At 35.1% G+C, this 20,754-nt stretch overlaps 2 protein-coding genes across 2 annotated transcripts; one reads left to right on the forward strand and one right to left on the reverse strand.

The window, feature by feature from the left end:
• On the forward strand, positions 7,631-10,651 carry LOC18598087 (caffeic acid 3-O-methyltransferase). The gene is made up of 4 exons (XM_007027452.2): positions 7,631-8,101; positions 8,293-8,629; positions 8,717-8,781; positions 10,089-10,651. The coding sequence occupies exons 1-4, from the start codon at positions 7,733-7,735 to the stop codon at positions 10,386-10,388; spliced, it is 1,071 nt and encodes a 356-aa protein (XP_007027514.2). The 5' UTR covers positions 7,631-7,732; the 3' UTR covers positions 10,389-10,651.
• LOC18598088 (probable pectinesterase 15) lies at positions 10,875-20,729 on the reverse strand. Its single transcript, XM_007027453.2, has 5 exons — positions 20,033-20,729; positions 19,709-19,880; positions 19,086-19,292; positions 11,447-11,697; positions 10,875-11,164 (listed from the first exon to the last, which is right to left on the reverse strand). Exons 1-5 carry the CDS (start codon positions 20,455-20,457, stop codon positions 11,017-11,019), a joined length of 1,203 nt encoding a protein of 400 aa, XP_007027515.2. The 5' UTR covers positions 20,458-20,729; the 3' UTR covers positions 10,875-11,016.

Here is a 20,754-nt window from a genome sequence, read left to right on the forward strand (position 1 = left end):
AAAAATAGAGTAATTGGAGACCTATACTATGATTGTGTTGTTTATCCATGATTTTACATTAAATGGCTTATGATAAATGTGGGTATGACTGGTTATTTTTATGATTTAAAGAATATGTGAACTGCTTTGATTTGCCTTGAATGTGTTAAGTGAGCCATGTCATACTATTGTGATTTTATTGGTTGGTGGATTATAAAGTGGGCACTGCAGTGATGGGAGTTCCGTGGGCCAGCCTAATTAGAGGGGCACGGTTCCCAATTATTGAGCTTACCTCGATTGGAGAGGCGCGTAGGATAACTCCCGAGGTAGGATTTGAGTACACTTCACGCTAGCCACCACGTGAAAGTGAGACTCAGCCAATGCCAAGGAACGACTGTGTTGTCAGAGGGGAAATGTGTTTGTGTGTGTGACAATTAATAGCCTTGGCGGTCTTAGTGGGATACGTTGACGAAGGTACCCACGAGAATGATTATGGCAGGGGCCAATTTTGTGAAATTCATAAGCCGAGAAATTTGATGAAAAGAAATTGTTTGGTATAGATTGAACATTATTGAGATACAATGTTTTTATATTGTCTCCTATTACTCGGCTTTAAATTATTTTGATGATGTCTATCTACTCACTGAGATTTTATAATCTCACCCCTTCTTCCTAAACATTTTTCAGGCTCAGAATAGGCAGTAGACTGTCAATTGCATCGAGAAGTAAATTTCGGAGTTGCATCCTAGAAAGCAAGGTTATAGACTTAAACCTTCTCAGTTATTTGGGAGCCCACGTGTCATTGTAATTTAAATTGCATACTTTAGTTTTCTATATTACGATATGTATAAATTTATTTTGTTTTTATGTGTAGATAATTAATTTTTGATGTTTCAAAATATATATATATTGTTTTACATTAAAATAGATCATTTTAATTAATATTTTTATTTTATTTTATTATTAAAAAAAAAGAAAGAGGAATGGAAAAACTAGTACAAAAGCCTTGCGAGGTCTCAAAAGGCATTCGGGGGAAGAATGTTTGTCGAGGCTTCGCGGCGGTTGTCACTGGCTCGATGAGAGTTTCGGGTCGTGACAAAAGGATTAGTGGCATAATAGTAGAAAAGGCTATTAATTTTCTCAGCTTTGACAAATCACATAGAGTTGAAGCTTCTGGTTTCTCTAAAGGCATCTGGTTGTTGTGGAATGACCAATTGCAAGTTTCAGTGATCTGTAATCATCCTCAATGTATTTATTTAGCTGTAAATTATGTTTCAGGTTCTTCTTGATTATTAATTACAGTATATGGACATCTTGATAACAAATTTCGTAAAGCTTTATGGACAAAGCTCTTTCTTTTTGCAAAAAGCATTAATAGACCCTGGTTATTATCTTAAGATTTTAATGTTTTTTCTTTTTCCTCATGAGAAAATAGGTGGCTCAATACATGGCAGCAAGCCTTATAAGCTTTTTAAGAGATTTATTAATGATTTTGATTTAATTGATCTTGGTTTTAGTGGGCCAAAATACACTTGAAAAAGAGGTTTGGTTTTTAAGAGGATTGATAGGGCATTATGTAATACTGATTAAAGATTATAGTTCAATGAAGCCATTATTCAACATTTACCCCAAATTAAATCTAACCATAGGCCACTACTAATTTCGTCAGTGGTGGACAGGATAAATAATTGAATCTTAAGTTTTAGTTTCAAGCAGCTTGGATCTTTTATGCAGGGTTTGGTGACTTTTACAAATAAAGTTGGGATCCTTCTTATGATATTCAAGTTGTTATGGATAAATTCTCTGTCACTGCTCAACAATGAAATAAAGAGGTCTGTGGGAACATCTTTAATAAAAAAGGAAGGATTCTAGCAAGATTAAAAGGCATGGGAAAGGCTTTGGAGCTTCAACGCTTTAGATATTAAGGGAGATAGAACTGAAATTGATAAAGGAGAATGAATCGATCCTCCAATAGGAATAAGAATATTGGACGCAAAAATCCAAAATAGACTCGCTCAAACTTAGTGATAAGAATACCAAGTATTTTCACCTTCATGTAATTCGTAGAAAGAACAAAGCTAAAATTTTGCAACTCCATGGTACGGATGGAATGGGGTTTAAGGGTCATGATGCAATTAGATTACATGCAATTGATTTTTTTCGACAACTTTATATTAAGGATCTCGATAATGCCACAGTATATCCCATTACAAGTGAATTCTCTACTCTTGCACCCATAGACTATGAAACCTTAGCTAAGCTGGTTTGTGAAATGGAAGTACATGATGCCTTATTTGAAATGAAGCCTTTGAAAGCACCTAAGATTGATGGTATGCATGCCTTGTTTTTTCAAAATCAATAGAGTGTGGTGGGTCAGAGCATTGTTAAGTATGTACAGAATGAGTTTGAAAGTGGTACGATTAGAAAAACTTATGCAGGTCCTTAATTGTTTGAATACCAAAAATGGTGTCTCTTGAATATATCTTACAATACAAGCCTATTAGTTTATTACCTATCATTTTCAAAGTTTTGATGAAGGTAGTTACTAATAGGTTGAAACCATATATGAATGCATTGATTGTAGAGACATAGGATAGCTTCATTCCGGAGTGGTTAATCATTGATAATGTCATAGTGACCCAAGAAGTGATGCACTCTTTCAAGAAGAAAAAGGTATAATGGGATGGATGATGTTGAAGATTGACTTGGAAAAGGCTTACGACAGATTCCATTAGTATCTTATTTACGACACATTGCTTGAAACAAGAGTACCTGGCAAGATTGTTGATGTTTTAGTTAATAGTTGGAGATGTTCCAATTCTCCAATTCTATGAAATAGAGTCCCTTCTGAGTCTTTTTGTTGTTGATTTCTCATGCAAGTGCACGTATCGTTAACAAGTAATATAGTAATGCATAGAGTATCGTTCCCATAGAGAATTGTTTTAATTCCTATTATTAACTACTAAAATTAACACACCTTAATTTTATCTAAACAATTAAAATTAAAAAGGAAAATTTAAACTAATAATAAAAACTAAAACTAATCTATGTAAATTTACTTTATTAATGTGAATGACTATCATACCTAAGATTAAGATACTTTATCTAATTATTGTCTCTCTCTCTTAACTTAGTTTAATGGATTAAATTTCTAACCTAGAATCTTAAACTATATACAAGTCTCTGTCGAGTTTTTATAAAAATACCCCACACAATAAATTTACTATATGTCTATGTAAATTATATTGAATAAAAATTCATTAAGTTTGTGCTCTAATTTTGGTTATGTATGGCTTATAGGTGTATGTCTTCCTATATGCAAATCAAATCACCTAATCAACTAAGTGCGTTTGATCATACGCTATTCTATTCAAGATCTACCTAAATCTCCTTCGTCAAGTTTTAACTTAGGTTTCCAATTCAATCTAATTGGTGGCCAGTCAATTAGAAGCATTAAGAACAAAATAAAATAAACAACTTAAATCTATCAAACATAAGTAAAAAAGAGATAGATAATTCAGACTATATATTGAGTTCAATCATAATCTTAGATTAACAATTTAGTTCCCTATCAAGTCACACATTATCATTGAATAAAATTTAAACATTAAAAACAAAAGAATAAAAGCATTAAAGAAAAGATAAAAAAAACCCAAGAATTGTATTCTTGATCTCCAAATCTCCTGGAATCCTTCAAATTCCTTCAATGACTCTGTAGCTTGACTTTCAAATATCAATTTATTGTTTTCTTTGTTCCCCTTTTTAAGTCTTCCGAAAGGTTATTTTTATAGGCTTTGAAGTTAGGCCAAGTTGGGTGAAGAAAGAAGTCAATTTCAGTTGGGATTTCCTCATCAAACTATGTAAGTCGCAGCTTTACCCAATTAATTAACAAAAATCGTAATCGTTCTAGGATTGCTACAGTGTGTCAACTTTGACAAGATTTTTGACCATCTTACAAGTCAAATTGGGTAAACATGAAAGTTATAGCTTTTTTTCTTATCTTTCCAATGGTTTAAGAATCGCTTTATATAGAGCTTTGTAGAGAAAGTTGTGGCCAAAATACCAAAACATGTGCATTAGACGTCTACACCTTAAAATTGCTCTTCTTTTTCCATTAAAATTCTTCTTTCATCAAATACTTATAAAAGCACAAATAAATCAATAACAACTTATCTTAACCATATTAACACCAAATTGAGCATAAAATTAACTAAGATTAGATTGACTCGCCTAAAATATCTAGATTAAAATAATTATATAAAATCTACTAATTTCTATGCATTACTATAAAAACGAAGCTAAATTACTATCAAAATTAAGCTCAGATAACTCTATATTATAGAGTTATCACACCCTCAAACTTAATATTTTGCTAATCCTTGAGCAAAACATAGAAAGAACCTAACTTACGAAAATCAAATTCAGTTAATGAAAACTAAAATAAATATAGTTACTCCAACTGTTATTACTATTACTACTACTACTACTACTAAAGATAAAGTACACCAACTCAATGATTCTCCTTAATTTTCTCAAAAGTATGTCTATCAATCATTAACCTAAGGAAAAATATAGGCATCATTTAAATTCATGTTTCAATTCTAATGCAAGCATATACTCGAATGGATTTTCGTGTGTGTGTGTGAAATCTTTTACCAAGAATATCATGATATCCGGATGAGTTTATACCAACACAAATTTTTAGTACTAGAACTCTATATGTTTACTTTTCATCTCTCTTTCCACTAATGTAGATTAATACAAAGTTAGGGATCAATAGGACTTTATAAAGCTTGTAATGTATGGCTAGAGTCAAGGTATGAAAAAGGATATTAATGTGGCTCAAATCACCCTAAGCACATTATTATTCTAGGACCTATATATAAAGCCCTAATTTTCTTCTCTTAGTACACTTTTTCTTCCACATTTGAACTTTTCTTTCATTTAACACACTTTTTTTTTCACAATTTCACATCCCCAAACTTATTCTCCTTATATTGTAGGTAGTGGGGTTCTTTTTCATATTTTGAACATTTTTTTTTCACAGCAACATCACTTTTCTACCTTTTCGATATTTAGCTCAATTTATATTTTCTAAAACAATATACATGCTTAGGAGTGAGGGTTGCAAAATTGGAAATTTAATTTTAAAACTAAGCTCAATTATTATGTAGTTAAACAAAGAAGAGGGAAATTAGGCTCAAAAGAGGTATACTAGAGATAAAAATTTAATCAAATAGGCTTTTTAGACTCAAACGGTCCAAAGATGGCTTAAATCATCTCCCTAACTAAGTATTGCTTAAGTTTTCACCGCGAGAGAAAATTAAACAAATTTTAAAATTCATGACATAATTTAAAATTCACATCAATATAAACTTTCTTTGAATATTCATAATAATTTAAAGTAAAAGATATAGTACTCAAAATTGTGAAAATTGCATCCTAACAATAATACTTAACAAAATATTTATCATGAATCCAAACAAAAACTTTATTCACTAAAAGTTAAAAATTCAAGACAACTAGTTATCATTATTGGATAAAAAAAATCACTAAAAAAATTGACACAACTTTACTCAGATACCTAAAATTCAAACAAAAAATAAATTCATTTGGAAACTAATACTAAATTATTTATAAATACACATGCAAATTAAAACTAAATCTAAAACTTCTACAAAATATTCACCACAAGAAAAATAAATTCACCCCCCCAAACTTAAACTAAATATTGTCATCAATGTTAGAAAAAATAAATGAAAGGTAAAGAATACTCTCTTAATGATTGGATGAATTTTAGAGAAGCTTTAATCCACCACCTAGTTTTTATCATCTTCATTCTCACTTTTTAGGAGGAATTTTTTTTACTACAAAAAGAAAATAAATAAAGATTAATGTAGAAATAAATAAATAAAATAAAAATAACTGAAAATAAATAAATAAATAAATAAAATGGTTTTTTTTTGTTGGGTAATGGGAAAATGAGTAATGGGTAGTCCAAAAATAAAAAAAGGGGGGAATTGGGTTTGGTTAATGGGTTACCCAATGTTGGTAGCCCAATGGAGGATAATGGGTAGTGGCAATTGCTAGCCCAAAAAAAAAGGGAGAAAAGAAGGGGTTTTGGGGAGTGGGTAGTGGGCTACCAATTGTTGAGAGCCCACTTAACAGGGGGGCCGGCTTATGGCTCTTTTTTCTTTTTTTAAGAGAGAGTCTCGACTCACATCTTTTTGTGTCCGAGAAGTCGCGGCTTCCAACAGTGGGAGCTGCGGCTTACCATCTTTTTAAAAAAAAAAATGAATTTTTTTTACTTTTTTTAATTTTTTTTTAAATTTTTTTCAAATTTTTTTGAATATTTTTAAAAAAATTTTCAAAGTTTTTTTTACATGAACCTGCATAAATAAAAAAGAGTGTCAATAATTTAATAGTTAAATAAATAAAAATAAAAATAAAATAAAAGTAATTTAGAGTGTTTAGGTTGCTTCTCAAGAAGAGCTTCTTTATAATCACTAGTTTGACTATGGTACCTCTTTCTGCACTACTTTATATGGCTCGAGACTTTCTTTTTTGACATTGACTGCTCTGATAAGTCTATTATAAATCTCGATATCATCATAAGGATTAATTTTTATCACCTTAAAAGTATTCTCCCAATATGATCTAAGATTCCATGGCAAAAGATGGAGTTGTGAATTAGAAAATACTACTCGTTGTCCAACAACAAAATCAAGATCACTGGAAAGCAGTGGTGGTTTGTTTCAAGAGTTGGCACCTGCGTTGTTGAAAGTGGTGGAATAGGCTTACCTTTACCCTTATTAACTAAATCCACTTTATAGCAATTATCTGTAAAGGGATACTGAGTTGCATTGAACAAATTAAATACCATTTCCTCCTCTTTAACTCTAAAAGTTATTTTTCCATTCTTCACATCAATAATTGCTCCAGCTGTAGCTAGGAATGGTCTTTCCAAAATAAGAGAAATTTCAACATCACCTTCAATCTCGAGCACAATGAAGTCTATCGAAATGTATAACTGCCCAACTTTTACCAAAACTTCCTCTATAATCTCAACTGGGTACATGATTGTTCTGTCTACTAATTATAAGGTAACTGTAGTGAGTTGTATCTTTTGAAATCCAAGTTTTTTGATAATAAATAAAGGCATTATTGAAACACCAACACCTAAATCACATAAAGCTTTAGAAATTTTAAAACTACCAATAGTGCAAGAAATAGAAAAACTCCTTAGATATCTAAGCTTTGATGGAAACTTATTCTGGATTATAGCACTGCACTCCTTAATAAGTGTAATTATCTCAAAAGCACAAAGTCAAACTCTCAATAACATTCTTTTCACTTCTTCTATTTGTTCCATGTAAAGTAATGTTTTATTTATTCTAATTGTTACTCGTAAAGCAATCTTCTACTTATTCTAATTATTATGATAAAATGTGTTTAACTTATTTTAATTATTTTATTATTCTTTAAAAAATAATTAATAATCAAAATCAAATATCTCCCGACTAATTATAAGAAAAAATCTAATGATGACTTAATTCCAGCTACAGTATTTTTAGCTTTGTTGAGTGATTGGGGGAGGAAAAGCCATTGAAATTACACAAGTACCCCATACCAATCCCCCACCCCCAATATCCACCGTCTTACCCACCTAAAACCTTAATAAATAACTCGAACCAGCGAAGCTTTGAGACAACCAACACAGAGAAAGCATAGCAGAGCTATCTAATTAAAGGCCATGGAGGACGAGACAGCAGATAGCAGGAACAAAGCAAGACTAGCCATTCTGGAACTGGCTAACATGATGAGCGTGCCCATGTCTCTCAACGCCGTTGTCCGCCTCAACGTACCAGACGCCATCTGGCAAGGCGGCGCCAACACCCCTCTGTCCGCCGCCCAGATTCTCTCACGAGTCCTTCCTTCTGGCGGCGGAGACCCTGAGAACCTCCAGCGTATCCTCCGTATGCTTACCAGCTACGGTGTTTTCGCTGAACACCTCGACAGTGAGTGCCCTGAAAGAAGATACTCGCTCACTGACATCGGAAAAACACTTGTCACCGACGCCGACGGTCTATCCTGTGCACCTTACGTGCTACAGCACCACCAGGTGTTTAACTATTCTTGTCGATGTTTTAATTGAGATTTCTTCATCATTTAAGAAAATTTCATCATTGGAGTCAACGCATTAACTGTTTGCCTTGTACAGTAAAATATCGGACATCGCAATCTTTCTGATTTTACAACTTTGTTTGGAAGTGGTTGATAATCGATTGATTATGGTAATACTACACAATTCAGGATGCTTTAATGAGGGTGTGGCCATTGATGCACGAGGCAGTGTTGGATCCAACATCAGAGCCGTTCGTGAAGGTGAATGGCGAGGCAGCTTATAGTTACTATGGGAAGAAGCCAGAAATGAATAGACTGATGCAGAAGGCCATGTCTGGCGTATCAGTGCCATTCATGAGAGCTATACTCAACAGCTATGATGGGTTTAAAGGCGTGAAGAGATTGGTTGACGTGGGAGGGAGTGTTGGGGAATGCCTGAGAATGATTTTACAGAAACATCCCCATGTAGAAGAAGGCATCAATTTTGACTTGCCTGAGGTGGTTGCCAAAGCACCAACCATTCCGGGTGAGGACTTTTATGTGTTCCTAGTTTCTCGATTGAATGGGTTCGTTTAACATAGTCTTGATTTTCTTGTGGAATTTAATGTTGAAGGCGTGAGCCACGTTGGAGGTGACATGTTCAAATCCATTCCCAGTGGTGATGGAATCTTCATGAAGGTGAGTTTGATATTCATTTTAACAATGAAAAGTAAGTTCATCAACTGCTTTTCTAAGTGGCCACGAGGATCCCATCATCAACTGCTTTTGGATTTCCTATTTTTGACAAAAGTAAATATTCATCCTAATAAGATAAAATACACTGAAAACACTTTATCTCATTGTTTTATTTTTTAAATAATACTAGAATTTTACCCTAAGCATTAATAAAAGTAAAAAGAAAAGTCATAAAAATAAAATTAAAAATATTAATTTTTAAAAAAAATCATTTGAAAAATCTAAAAAAAGAAGGGAACAAATGACAGGATAATTTTTTTTCTTATCAATGATCTTGGTATTGTCCTAAGCATTAATTAAATGGAATGTTTCCAACCAATTAGACAAATGATCCATCTCGGAAATTGAAAGCATCTTTTTCTTTGTTTTATTCAAAAATCATAATTTAAGGAAGTGATCTTTGTGCTTAATATTGTATATGCTATTTGACAAGGAAAGAAAGACCCATCACCTCACCTACCTACCGGTTCCATACATGGGATTCCTTTCTTTCTCAGTAGGAGTCTCTAGTTTTGTGGAGTGATTAAAATGCTGAGCTTACAAAGAATCATTGCTTTATTTACGGAAATGTATCGGAAAAAAAAAGGATGTTTTGAGAGTTTTAACCGTCTCTCTCATGGCTTCCTTCTGCCTTTTCTTTAAATTTTGGTGTCAGGATATTGTCTATAACTCGCTAGATAATATGTATATACAGGCCGTAGCATATTCATGGTTAGCACTTAGCTGGGCATGGTTTGTCTTTGTTAGATTGGAAATCCAGGATCTTTAGGTTGCACAGCGACAAGGTTTAGCCTCTTCTTACAGTATACTCGTATGATCCTGATTTTAGATTTGGTTTATTTTTTTTTTTTTTGTGGCTATGGCGCTTTTATTTGCAACTGTACCTTAGATTGTTGGTTGCAGGGTTAACTTAGTTATGGAAGTAGTGGTTGCAAGGGTACTAAAGCCAAGTTGTGCTAAGTACCAGAGTACCCGTCTGACCAGAATTCAGAAACATGGCCTGGCAATTTTTAATCAATCAAAGCTTTTGCTTTCCAGGCAGATGTCCTTTGGTGTGCATTTTGGGCTAATTATGTCATTCGCCCTCTGTCCTGCCCTTTCGTTCATCTACTTAATTATTGACACGTTAGCAGCTTTGCCTTTGGTTGGTCCATTGACTAGCTAGGCTGGCTTTAAACTTTAAAGGCCTGTTATGTGTAATTAAAGTGCCTTAATGAAGCTGATGGCATTTATTTCACTTTGCCTGGCAGTGGGTCTTGGTCGCTTGGACAGATGATGAATGCAAGCTTATAATGGAGAATTGTTACAAGGCACTGCCTGTAGGAGGCAAACTGATTGCATGTGAGCCAGTGCTACCCAAGGATTCAGATGATAGTCATCTGACCCGCGCTCTCCTGGAAGGTGACATTTTCGTCATGACAATTTACAGGACCAAGGGTAAGCATAGGACAGAAGAAGAATTCAAACAGCTTGGCCTCTCTGCTGGTTTCCCTCATTTTCGAGCATTCTGTTTTGATGACTTCTACAGTGTCTTGGAATTTCAAAAATAGAATTGAAATTACCCGACTCAATAAAGACTAATAATAATAATAATAATAATAAAGAGGAACCTCGTTTGCTGGTCGTAAGTTTTTTGTTTCCAAATGCTTTTCTACTTTGCAACGTAAGAGTGGATTTTTTATGCCCTTTGTTGACAAGATGACTTGCTAGGTCTATGCCTTTATGGCATTGTAGTTTGCACTAGAAGGCTGCTCTTGGATCATTTGGCTTTTAAAAGCACCTCTTTATGAAGTATCATATTCGTTCATACATATATGCAAGTGTTGCGCATTGCAGTCTCTTTTAACCAAAGGGAACTCAACTATTGATTTCCATTAATTTATTAAAAACTTTGGTTTTAAAACCCAAATTTGAAACTTCAAAACTCTACAGGAACTAATCAGATGAACTTCCTTCGTTATGACTTGAGGGATTTGATCAACATCATACAAACAGCTACCCCTGCCGGTATAAGTTTTCTAAATACCCTTATGACATGAAAAATTACTCTAGTTTATTTCATCTACATTTAAAAATTCCCCTCTTACATATGAATTAATAACCATAAAATCTACATAAACTAGTGGGTATGCGTATATGTTTTCTATAATCTATCTAGTTCTAGCCTCAGAACAAGGCCTAGTCTTGAAGCCATTCATTTCCATCAATGTATGAAATGTTCATGTAGGCAGCTGCTTCATATTCAATTAGCTGCTTCCCATAAGAAGCTCTAAACGTGTAGTTTGCACCAGGCCCTAAGCACTCATATTCTCCAAAAAGTACCGTCCTGGAAATAGAAACTTTAAATATTACAGGAAATATATATAAAAGGCTTGATCAATGAAAAAATCGCAAGCAATGCTATAAAATAATTGCCATGTACAAACATAAAACAACGTGTATATATATAGGATGCAACGTGATGAAAATCAGCAAAAATCACAAGAAAAAAAGTTAATAAATTTTGAAAACAGGAGAAGAAAATATAGTTTGAATGTAAGGTTAAAGAAAGGTTTTGTAAATTGTTTGAAAAAATATATGTATAAAGGGTAGGGCTTAAAGGACAGACTGGTCCCTAGTGGGGTCTCGCCAGTCATTCCATCCGTCTGGAGCCACAACATCAGACATATAAGTTCTGGAAAAGACGACAGTGGCATAAGCTCCCCAAGCTCTTCCAAGCCACACGGTCCCGGTTCCCCGGATGATGCAATCCACGAAGGAAAACCCCGTTTGCTCATTCATCGACTGCCTTGCTTGAGCTGTGATGCATCCGCCAACCCCACTCGTCCGTTCTTTAGCAATTGAATGGATAACGCACCCCTGTAAATAATTGATTACCATTGTAAGTTTCTGACATTTTGGGACAAAAAGTTATTGCACTCAACAATTGAATGTGGAGTGGTAGAAGGCAGAAGCAGGTTAGCATGTGGACATCCATGTGATTTGTGACAAAAAAGCTACCTTGCCACTCATGAGCCCTGTATTATCTGAATGCTATCATCAATTATGGTAGGAGAAGCTAAACCAAAATTGCAAAACCTAACTCAAATTCTTACCTAAATTGGAATCTAAGAATTAATGGTGACAAGTCTACAGGTCTAAAACTCCCAAAATAACTACACACGTGACATGATTTAGCCTAACCAGAAATATATTTAACGTTGCCAGAACATTACGACACTTATGCACAGTGTCATGAGTCAATCTTATATAGGACTATGATAGGGTAAAATTACATAGGAGATTAAGACTTTTGTACCTGTAAGGGAAATGTCCCCCTTTTAAACATTGTAATGGTATTTGGTGACAATTCTAGAAACACTTGTTAAGTCTTTAAAGGGAAAGCCCTTTAGGAAGGGTATATCCCTATCTCACACACTGTAATGGCTATTGGTGAGATATTTGCCAATCTTTGTAAACTCTTTATAACGGGTGAGCAGTCGGCAAATAGTTGAGCTGCCTCACCAATAAAGGTATGTTTGTGGCGAGTCATCTAGAGTTGTCCCTATAATTTGACGATGACATGTTTTGGTGCCTTTGTACTCATTTTCATATCAATAAAACATTTTTCTTTATGTGGCTCTAGTAATTGCGTATATGGTATTTGGTATGCTCTACGATTTCAATGTGCATTGCCTTAATCTAATTTGTGACTATTGTTGATGTTTGTTTAGATATAAACGTGTTATTGGCTAGCTTGAATGGAACGTCCACTCAAGCGCCACACGGACTATCACATACTTAAGCGAAGGAGCGTAATTTGTGACAGTTGGTATCAGAGCACAAGCGAGACGTGTTGAGCTAAAGAGTAAAGATGGCAACCACACAGAGTTCACTAGAAGACCATTAGAGGATTGATTAGCTAAAAGCCGCAGTGGCTACAATAAAAAGATCAAATGGTCCTGCATAAACAAATATATGAAATTGAAATAGTCTAGTGAGAACTGTTCGAGATAATTAATACCTTGAGCAATGAGACCAAGGATACGTTAAGCATTCTCCAAGGTGATATTGAAGAATTGAAAGCTCAGTTAAATCTTTTGGTTATTGTTGCAGGTAATACCAATGCAAACTCAGGAGATCAAGGTAAAAAGGCCAAAGTACCTGAACCGAAGCGATACGAAAAGGCTAGAGATGTTAAAGAGTTGGAGAACTTCTTTTTCTATATTGAATAGTATTTTCAAGCTATGCACATAAAGTCTAAGGAAGACAAAGTGGCAATGGCTTCAATGTATCTTATTGAGGACATGAAGTTCCAAATTCATTAATGGTGAATGCCGCATCAACACTTGGGCAGACCTGAAGCAAAAATTGAAGAACTAGTTTTTTCTTTAGAATGCAGAGTGCATGGCTCGGCAAAAGTTGCGAGAGCTTACGCAAATAGGGTCAGTACAAGAATTTGTGCGAAACTTCTCTACCTTAATGTTAGATATTAAGGATATGACCAAAAAAAATAAATTATTCTATTTTCTCGAAGGTCTGAAGTCGTAAGTGAAGATAGAGTTACAGCAACAAAAGGTATAAAATGTGGCTTCAGCAATGGTGGCTATTAAATGTCTTACTGATTATAATGATAACTCCCATAAACGGAAAGACCCTTTATCAAGAACCAGTAGGTTGAGCTTCAACAATAGGACAAAATTCCTAAGAGCTAGCAGACCCTCAAATGGGGTAAAAGAAAAGAGACCACCTGCTTGGGACACACCACAATCAGGAACAACTGAGCCAATGGGCTTCAAACCTTGAATATCTTGTTTTCTTTGTAATGAACTTCATAGGGTAGCTAAATACCCACATCGAGCAGCTCTCAATGTGATATGTACGGCTAATGTAGAAGAACCTCGAGCTCAAACCCCAGTTGAAGAAGTTGAGGAGGAGCCAACACATATAGGTTCTATTTGGTTCTTTAGTGCATTGCAAGTGCAATTAGAAAAGATAAAGAAAGAACCTTAACGAAGTCTTATATATGTGGATGTGTTGGTTAATGATAAAAAGACCAAAGCCTAACTGGACACAAAGGCCTCCGATACCTTCATCACTCAGAAAAAGGCAAAAAGATGCAGTCTTAAAGTTAAGAAAAACTTCGAGCAAATGAAAGCAATCAACTCGTTAGCTTCAGCTATTATGGGGAACTCCAAAGACATAAAGGTTAAGATTAATTCTCGGGAGGGAAGGTGAACATGACTGTAGCTATTATAAATGACTTTGATTTTGTCTTGGACTTGGATTTTATGACGAAAACACAAGCCATCTCATTCCCTAGAGCAAGTTGTCTAATGTTCTTCGGAGAACAACCATATGTGGTACCGGTTACAATTTTACCCAAGTGTGAGAAGAAGATTATATCAACTATCTAGTTCAAGAAAGGGATCAAAAAAGGAAAACCCTTCTATGTGGCCATGCCTATCTAGAAAGACGGAGATAGCACAAATCCAATACCTGAGGGAGTGAAGCTAACTTTAGAAAATTTCAAAATATGATGTCAAAACAACTACCTAAGGTCTTACTACCTCAACAAGCTATTGATCATGAAATAGAATTACTTCCAAGCATCAAGCCGCTCGCAAAAAGGCCATATAGGATGGCTTTCTCAGAGTTAGCAAAGCTAAGGAAGCAATTAGACAAGCTGATTTAAGCTGAATTCATCCGACTATCAAAGGCACCTTTTAGGACCCTAAACTCTTTCAGAAGAAACAAGATGAGAGTTTACGATTGTACGTGGATTACCGGGCTTTAAACAAAGTCACAGTCAAGAATAAATATCCAATTTCCTTTATAGCAGATCTCTTCCAAATTAGATTTGAGATCGAGCTACCATTAAGTAAGAGTTGTTGAGGAAGATGAATCGAAAATCACCTACGTGACGCGGTATAGTGCATTTGAATTTCTTGTTATGCTTTTTGGACTAACTAATGCTTCTGCCACCTTTTACACATTGACGAATTAGGTTTTCCATAATTATTTAGACAAGTTCGTGGTAATCTACTTTGATGATATCGTGGTGTTCAATTCAACCTTAGAGGAGCATCAAAGGCACTTGCGGTAGGTCTTCTAAAGGTTACCTGACAAGCAGTTGTATATGAAAAGAGAGAAATGTGCATTTGCGCAAACTCGAATTTAGTTCCTCGATCACATAATCAAACAAGGGCATATTCACATGGATATGCAAAAGGTGAAGGCTATCAAAGAGTGGGTCACCCCAAAGAATACAACCAAGCTTCATTAGTTCTTAGGACTAGCCAATTATAATTAAAGATTCATGAAGGGATACTCAAAAAGAACGACAATACTCACAGAGCTACTTAAAAATAGATAGAATTGGAGTTGGACACCGTAGTGCCAACAAACTTTCGAAGGCTTGAAAGACGCGATGATGATGGATTTTGTTTTAACACTCCTTAATATCAAAAAGCCCTTCGAGGTACAAATAAATGCATCAGAATTGACCCTTAGAGGAGTATTGTTACAAGAAGGATACTCAGTTGCATTTAAAAGACATAAATTAAATAAAGCTTATAGGAGATACACGACATAGGAGAAAGAACTACTAGCAGTGATTCACTGTTTACGAGACTGACGACACTACTTGCTAAGATCATAACTCGTAGTTAAGACCAACAACACTACTGTAAGTCAATTCCTCACACAGCCAAAACTTACAGCCAAATAGACAAGATGGTAGGAGTTATTGGCCAAATTTGATTTTTCTTTCAAACACAAAGTCGAAAAGATGAACTATGCAGTAGACGCCCTCAGCAAGACGAGTTCGTAGCTCTCAAGGTGATCATGTCAATGACAGCCAGCAAAGTGATCACAAATATTTGTAATCTTATTGAATAAAACTTACATCGAGATCCCCAAGCAATCGCCATTATGAAATTGATGGAGAATGGAAAGTCAAAATGCTTTTTGGTGAAAATGGGACTCCTATTAATAAAAGGATAATGCATATTTGTTCCAAGAGCGGGAGAGCTGAGGTAGAAGTTGATCCAAGAATGTCACGACACTCTTTAGGTGGGACACCCAAGTTGGCAACGAACTATTGCACTACTAAAACAAGGTTACTATTGGCCTTATATGCGACAAGATGTGACGGACTATACCAAGACGTGCCTCATTTAGCAACAAGACAAAGTGTACAAGCAGAGACCGACAAGAATGCTTGAACCTCTACCAGTGTTGACCGAACCGTGAGAAAACATTTCTCTGGACTTCATAGTTTGACTTTCTAAAGTGGGAGATATGACAACAATCTTGGTAATGGTGGACCATTTCTCCATGTACGTAACGTTCAACCCTAGTGCAAAAGTTTGGTTCCACAGAAGATACGGCTCGTACAGTTTTTAAACATGTGATAAAATAATAAGGTGTTCCAAAGAGCATTGTTAGTGACAAGGATCCAAGGTTTACTGGTTTCTCTTAGAATGAGCTTTTCAAGTTATTAAGCCCAAAACTTAACATATCTTCCAATTATCACTCACAAACAAATGGCCAGACAAAACGCTTCAATGGATTGCTAGATGAATATCTGCGACACATTTTACAAGTGAAGCAGAAAAATTGGCCCAACCTACTAGATATGGCTCAACTATGTTTCAATTCGCAGAAAAGTTTAACCACTAATAAAACCTCTTTCGAAGTCATCACCGGACAGCAACCTAGACTTCCTCATATCTCAGTGGAATCATATAGTAGGAAAAGTCCTCGAGTGTTAAACTTTGCTAAGAAGTGGAGACAAAACATTAAAATCACCAGAGCCAATTTAGAGAAACCTTCTAGCCGCATGAAGAAGTGGGTAGATAAAGGTCGAAGGGAGCAACACTTTAAAGTGGGAGACTTGGTGCTAGTGAAGTTGGCACTTGAACAACTTCAATTTTTAAGGAAGAAAGATCAATACTAATACAGAAGTATGAAGGTCTAACATTGATTATGGCCAAGGTGGAGAAGATTTCCTACAAGATTGATTTGCCCATGCTGATGAAGGTACACCCCGTGTTTCACATTAGCAACTTGAAGCAGTTCCATGCAAATCTAGCAGATGTAAGCAAGAGTCAAGCCACGAGAGTCGCCATTAGCATCAAGCCATCATCACAGTGCAGAGTAGAGGAGATTCTGGTAGGGAAGATTACGATAATCAATCGATAACCAACACAAGAGTATCTGGTTAGATGGGATGGTTTGGGGCTGGATGAAATCACCTAGGAGGAAGAAGTTGATCTCCACGCCTCTAAGCAGAAGATTGAAGAATTCCAAGCCAACTAGTCAACGAGGACATCGATAGATTGAGTGGAAGAGGTTGTCGTGAGCCAACCTTGTATAAGGCTATGATAAGGTAAAACTACATAAGAGATTAAGACTTTTGTACCGATAAGGGAGATGTCCCCTTTTCAAACATTGCAATGGCATTTGGTGATTGTTTTAGAAACACTTGTTAAGTCTTTAAGAGAAAAACCTTTTAAGAAGGGAATATCCCCATCTCACACATTGTAATGGCTATTGGTAAAATACTTGTAAATCCTCGTAAACTCTTTATAAGGGGTGAGTAGTAGGCAGATTGTCAGGCTACCTCATTAGTAACGGTATGTTTGTAGCCAATCATCTAGAGCTGCATCTATGGCCTGACAATGACGTGTTTTGGTCCCTTTGTACTCATTTTCATATCAATTAAACATTTTTCTTTATATGGTTCCATTGGTTATGTATATGGCATTTGGTATGCCTTATGATTTTGATGTGCGTTGCCTTAATCTAATTTGTGACTATTGTTGATGTTTGTTCATATATAAACACGTTATTGGCTGGCTTGCATGGAAGTGTCTACTTAAGCAATGCACAAACTATCTTATACTTAAGCGAATGAGCGTAATTTGTAACACACAGCATATGCATAGTGAAATGCCTATGTCCTCAGCCAAACTCGACTTTTGTGTGTGAGTCCTCCCATTTAGTTATTATTTTAATATTAAAATGATAAAATTAAGTTATTTTAAACCCCTAAACTAGTCAAGAGTATTTAAATAGCACTTATTCTTTTATTACGTTTACTTAAGTCCCAATATTTTTATTTTGGGTCAAATAAACCTTTATGACTAATAATTAACTAATTGTCATTTGTCATTTTATATTCACATGGCACTAACATGACATTTATGTGAAAGGTGAAAAATGTCACATAATCATGTTATCATATCAAATTAGCATGTCATGTTATCATCAATTATGATATATTAGCATGCCACATCATAATCAATTATAATATTTTTACATATCACATGAGCATCACGCGATATAAAATAACAAATGACATTTTGATTAAGTTAATCATTAGTTATAATGGCTTATTTGACTCAAAATAAAAAATACAAAAATTTATTTGGATCAAAATAAAAATACAAAGACTTTATTGAACACAATAAAAATATAAAAACTTATTTAAATTTTCTTAAATAATTTAAGATTTTTTTATATATTATGCTTAAATAACTTAATCTAAATAAGTTGGGCCAAATTTGAATTTAAAATTTATATCTAAATTCGATCCAAAGTGAGTCAGGCCCACGGGCCTGGACAAGTGACACCTCTACACGTGTGTAAGAGTACACATGTTGAGTTTTACACTTGAAAATGCTAAAAGTCAACTTAAATATAAAAGTTGGATTCTTTTTTATTTGTCTAAATTTTTTATTAAATTAATTACTCAAATTAACATAACATCAAATTTGAATATTGATTTTGACAATCTCATTTCCCCTTTTTATATTTTGAAAGTGTAATTTTTGTTTATACTTTATTATATAAATGAATATATCTTATGTTGATAATTTTGTCAGTTAATGCTTATGCCGAGGGGTTATTCATATGATAATTTAAAAAAAAAAGAACTGGAATTATTATATTCTATACCCCAAAAAGAATCATGACGCTATAATTTTCAAGGTGAAGGTGGGGTGGCCGCGGATGGTAAAGCTTTTTCAACAAACAAAAGGCAGGTGTTGTATATGATATTCCAAGATGGAGATGGAGAATAAGGCATCAAATTGCCACTTGGTCATTACTTGTGACACTAATCGAAGCTTGTCCTCTTTGTTTTATCGGAGAACCAATACAAAAATTGGCCGAAACAAAGCATTATTATATAAGTAAAAAGAAGAAACAAATTTTGTTAATTAATTTTATGAGAATATATATGATCAAAAAAGATTTTGTACCTCATAGAGTGATCTAGCATTTCCGAATATGAAATCAATGGAACCTTGTATGAAGCATCCTTTGAAATAATGCCTACCCCGATCATCAAGAAGGGTGTCTTGGGCTCCATAAAATCCACAATTGTAAAACGCAGCTTGATCACCTGCTATTCTTAGTGCCACTGCCTGCTTTCCAGTTTCACCAGGAGATGGCTCTGGAGCTGTATTCTTTTGAGAAAATTGGAACCCCCAGCCCAACAAATAGCCACATAAAATGAATAAGAAATAAATTTTAACCAATAACTAAATCTCAGTAAATATATAAACAACTTGAGGTTTTACATGTATGAAACAAGGGATTTGAGCTACTTAGTTTTTGATGATAGATTATGGGACTTAAAAGTGAGGCTTTTTGGTTTTGGCGAAGAAAATTGAGAGTTTAATATAGCTCAACCTTAGCTAATTTGCTGGTAATCAGACATGATGCACATTGTCAAGATTGCCCTCTCCATGGTCTTGAGCCTCAAATCAGATTCAAAAGATGGGTTTGGGCTTATAATCCAAATACAGTACAGAAATTTTTATTTTGTTTAAGATGATTTTACCTCTCAACCGAAATAAAAAACGTAAGAGTGACGACTTACCTTAAAGCTAATGTTGTAAGCTGTGAAGTTAGGAGCAAAGATGGCAACCGAAGAGCTGTACACAGTCCCTCCAGTGGAATCCGCAGTATCATTCCATTCTATTGCTGTCTTGAGAAAACCCTCACCTTGAATTATCAAGTTGGATTTGTTGGCATGGATTACTACCTTCTCCCTGTCACCATGTAGTTAGTTTTAATCAGCGAGGCTCCATGCACAAGATTCCATTATGTGTAATCAATAGCGTGTGGTTTTTATGGTGCATGTGCAGATACAGAACAAAGAAATCAACAAGTTGTTGAAACTCGAAACCGTTTTAATAATGACCTGTATGTACCAGAATAAATGACGATCAAGGTCTTGGAGGGGCTCGAGTCAGGAACAACATCTATCGCCTGCTGCACACTGCTAAAATTCGCACAACCGTTCGAGTCAACTGTCAATACAAGAGACACTTTGTACTGAGAAATAAGGCTAGACGTCCATTTGTTATGATCGCATTTGTGCTTACGCCGCCCTCGATGGTGATGGTGGTGGTGATGATGATGATGGTGGTGGTGGTGATGTCTAGACACCATCCTCGTTAGCAGAGATAGGAATTCACCACTTTGCCTCGCAACTTCAAAAGTATCATGACTGTCGGGGGTGACGCTTGATTTGGAGGGGGGAGGAACAGTATACAGAGCAATTAGAATGGAGAACAGTGGAATGAGAAAGGCTAATAGCCAAAAGGAGATTGTTTTGATCCTCATGGTTAATGGTTTGGGGTTAGGTGGAGCATGATGTGATATTGAGCTAAAAGAGGAGGGGCAAGGAATGGCTATATTATTCCCTTGGGAAGGGGTGATTGGCGTGGGAGGCAAGATATGTATGGGCCTTATTAATGGTGATGTTTGTGCGTCTACTGATGATTACAGCCTCTTCTTCAAAAGTAATGGTGCTAGAAAATAAAAAGAGATAAAGACATGAAAGATGGTTAAAGGTTGGAAACTGCATACGCTAAGCCATGAGAGAGAAGGACAGATTACGGCAATGATGAAAGTAAAGGA

The sequence above is a fragment of the Theobroma cacao genome, chromosome 5, assembly GCF_000208745.1.
Source record: "Theobroma cacao cultivar B97-61/B2 chromosome 5, Criollo_cocoa_genome_V2, whole genome shotgun sequence".
Lineage (NCBI taxonomy): Eukaryota > Viridiplantae > Streptophyta > Magnoliopsida > Malvales > Malvaceae > Theobroma > Theobroma cacao.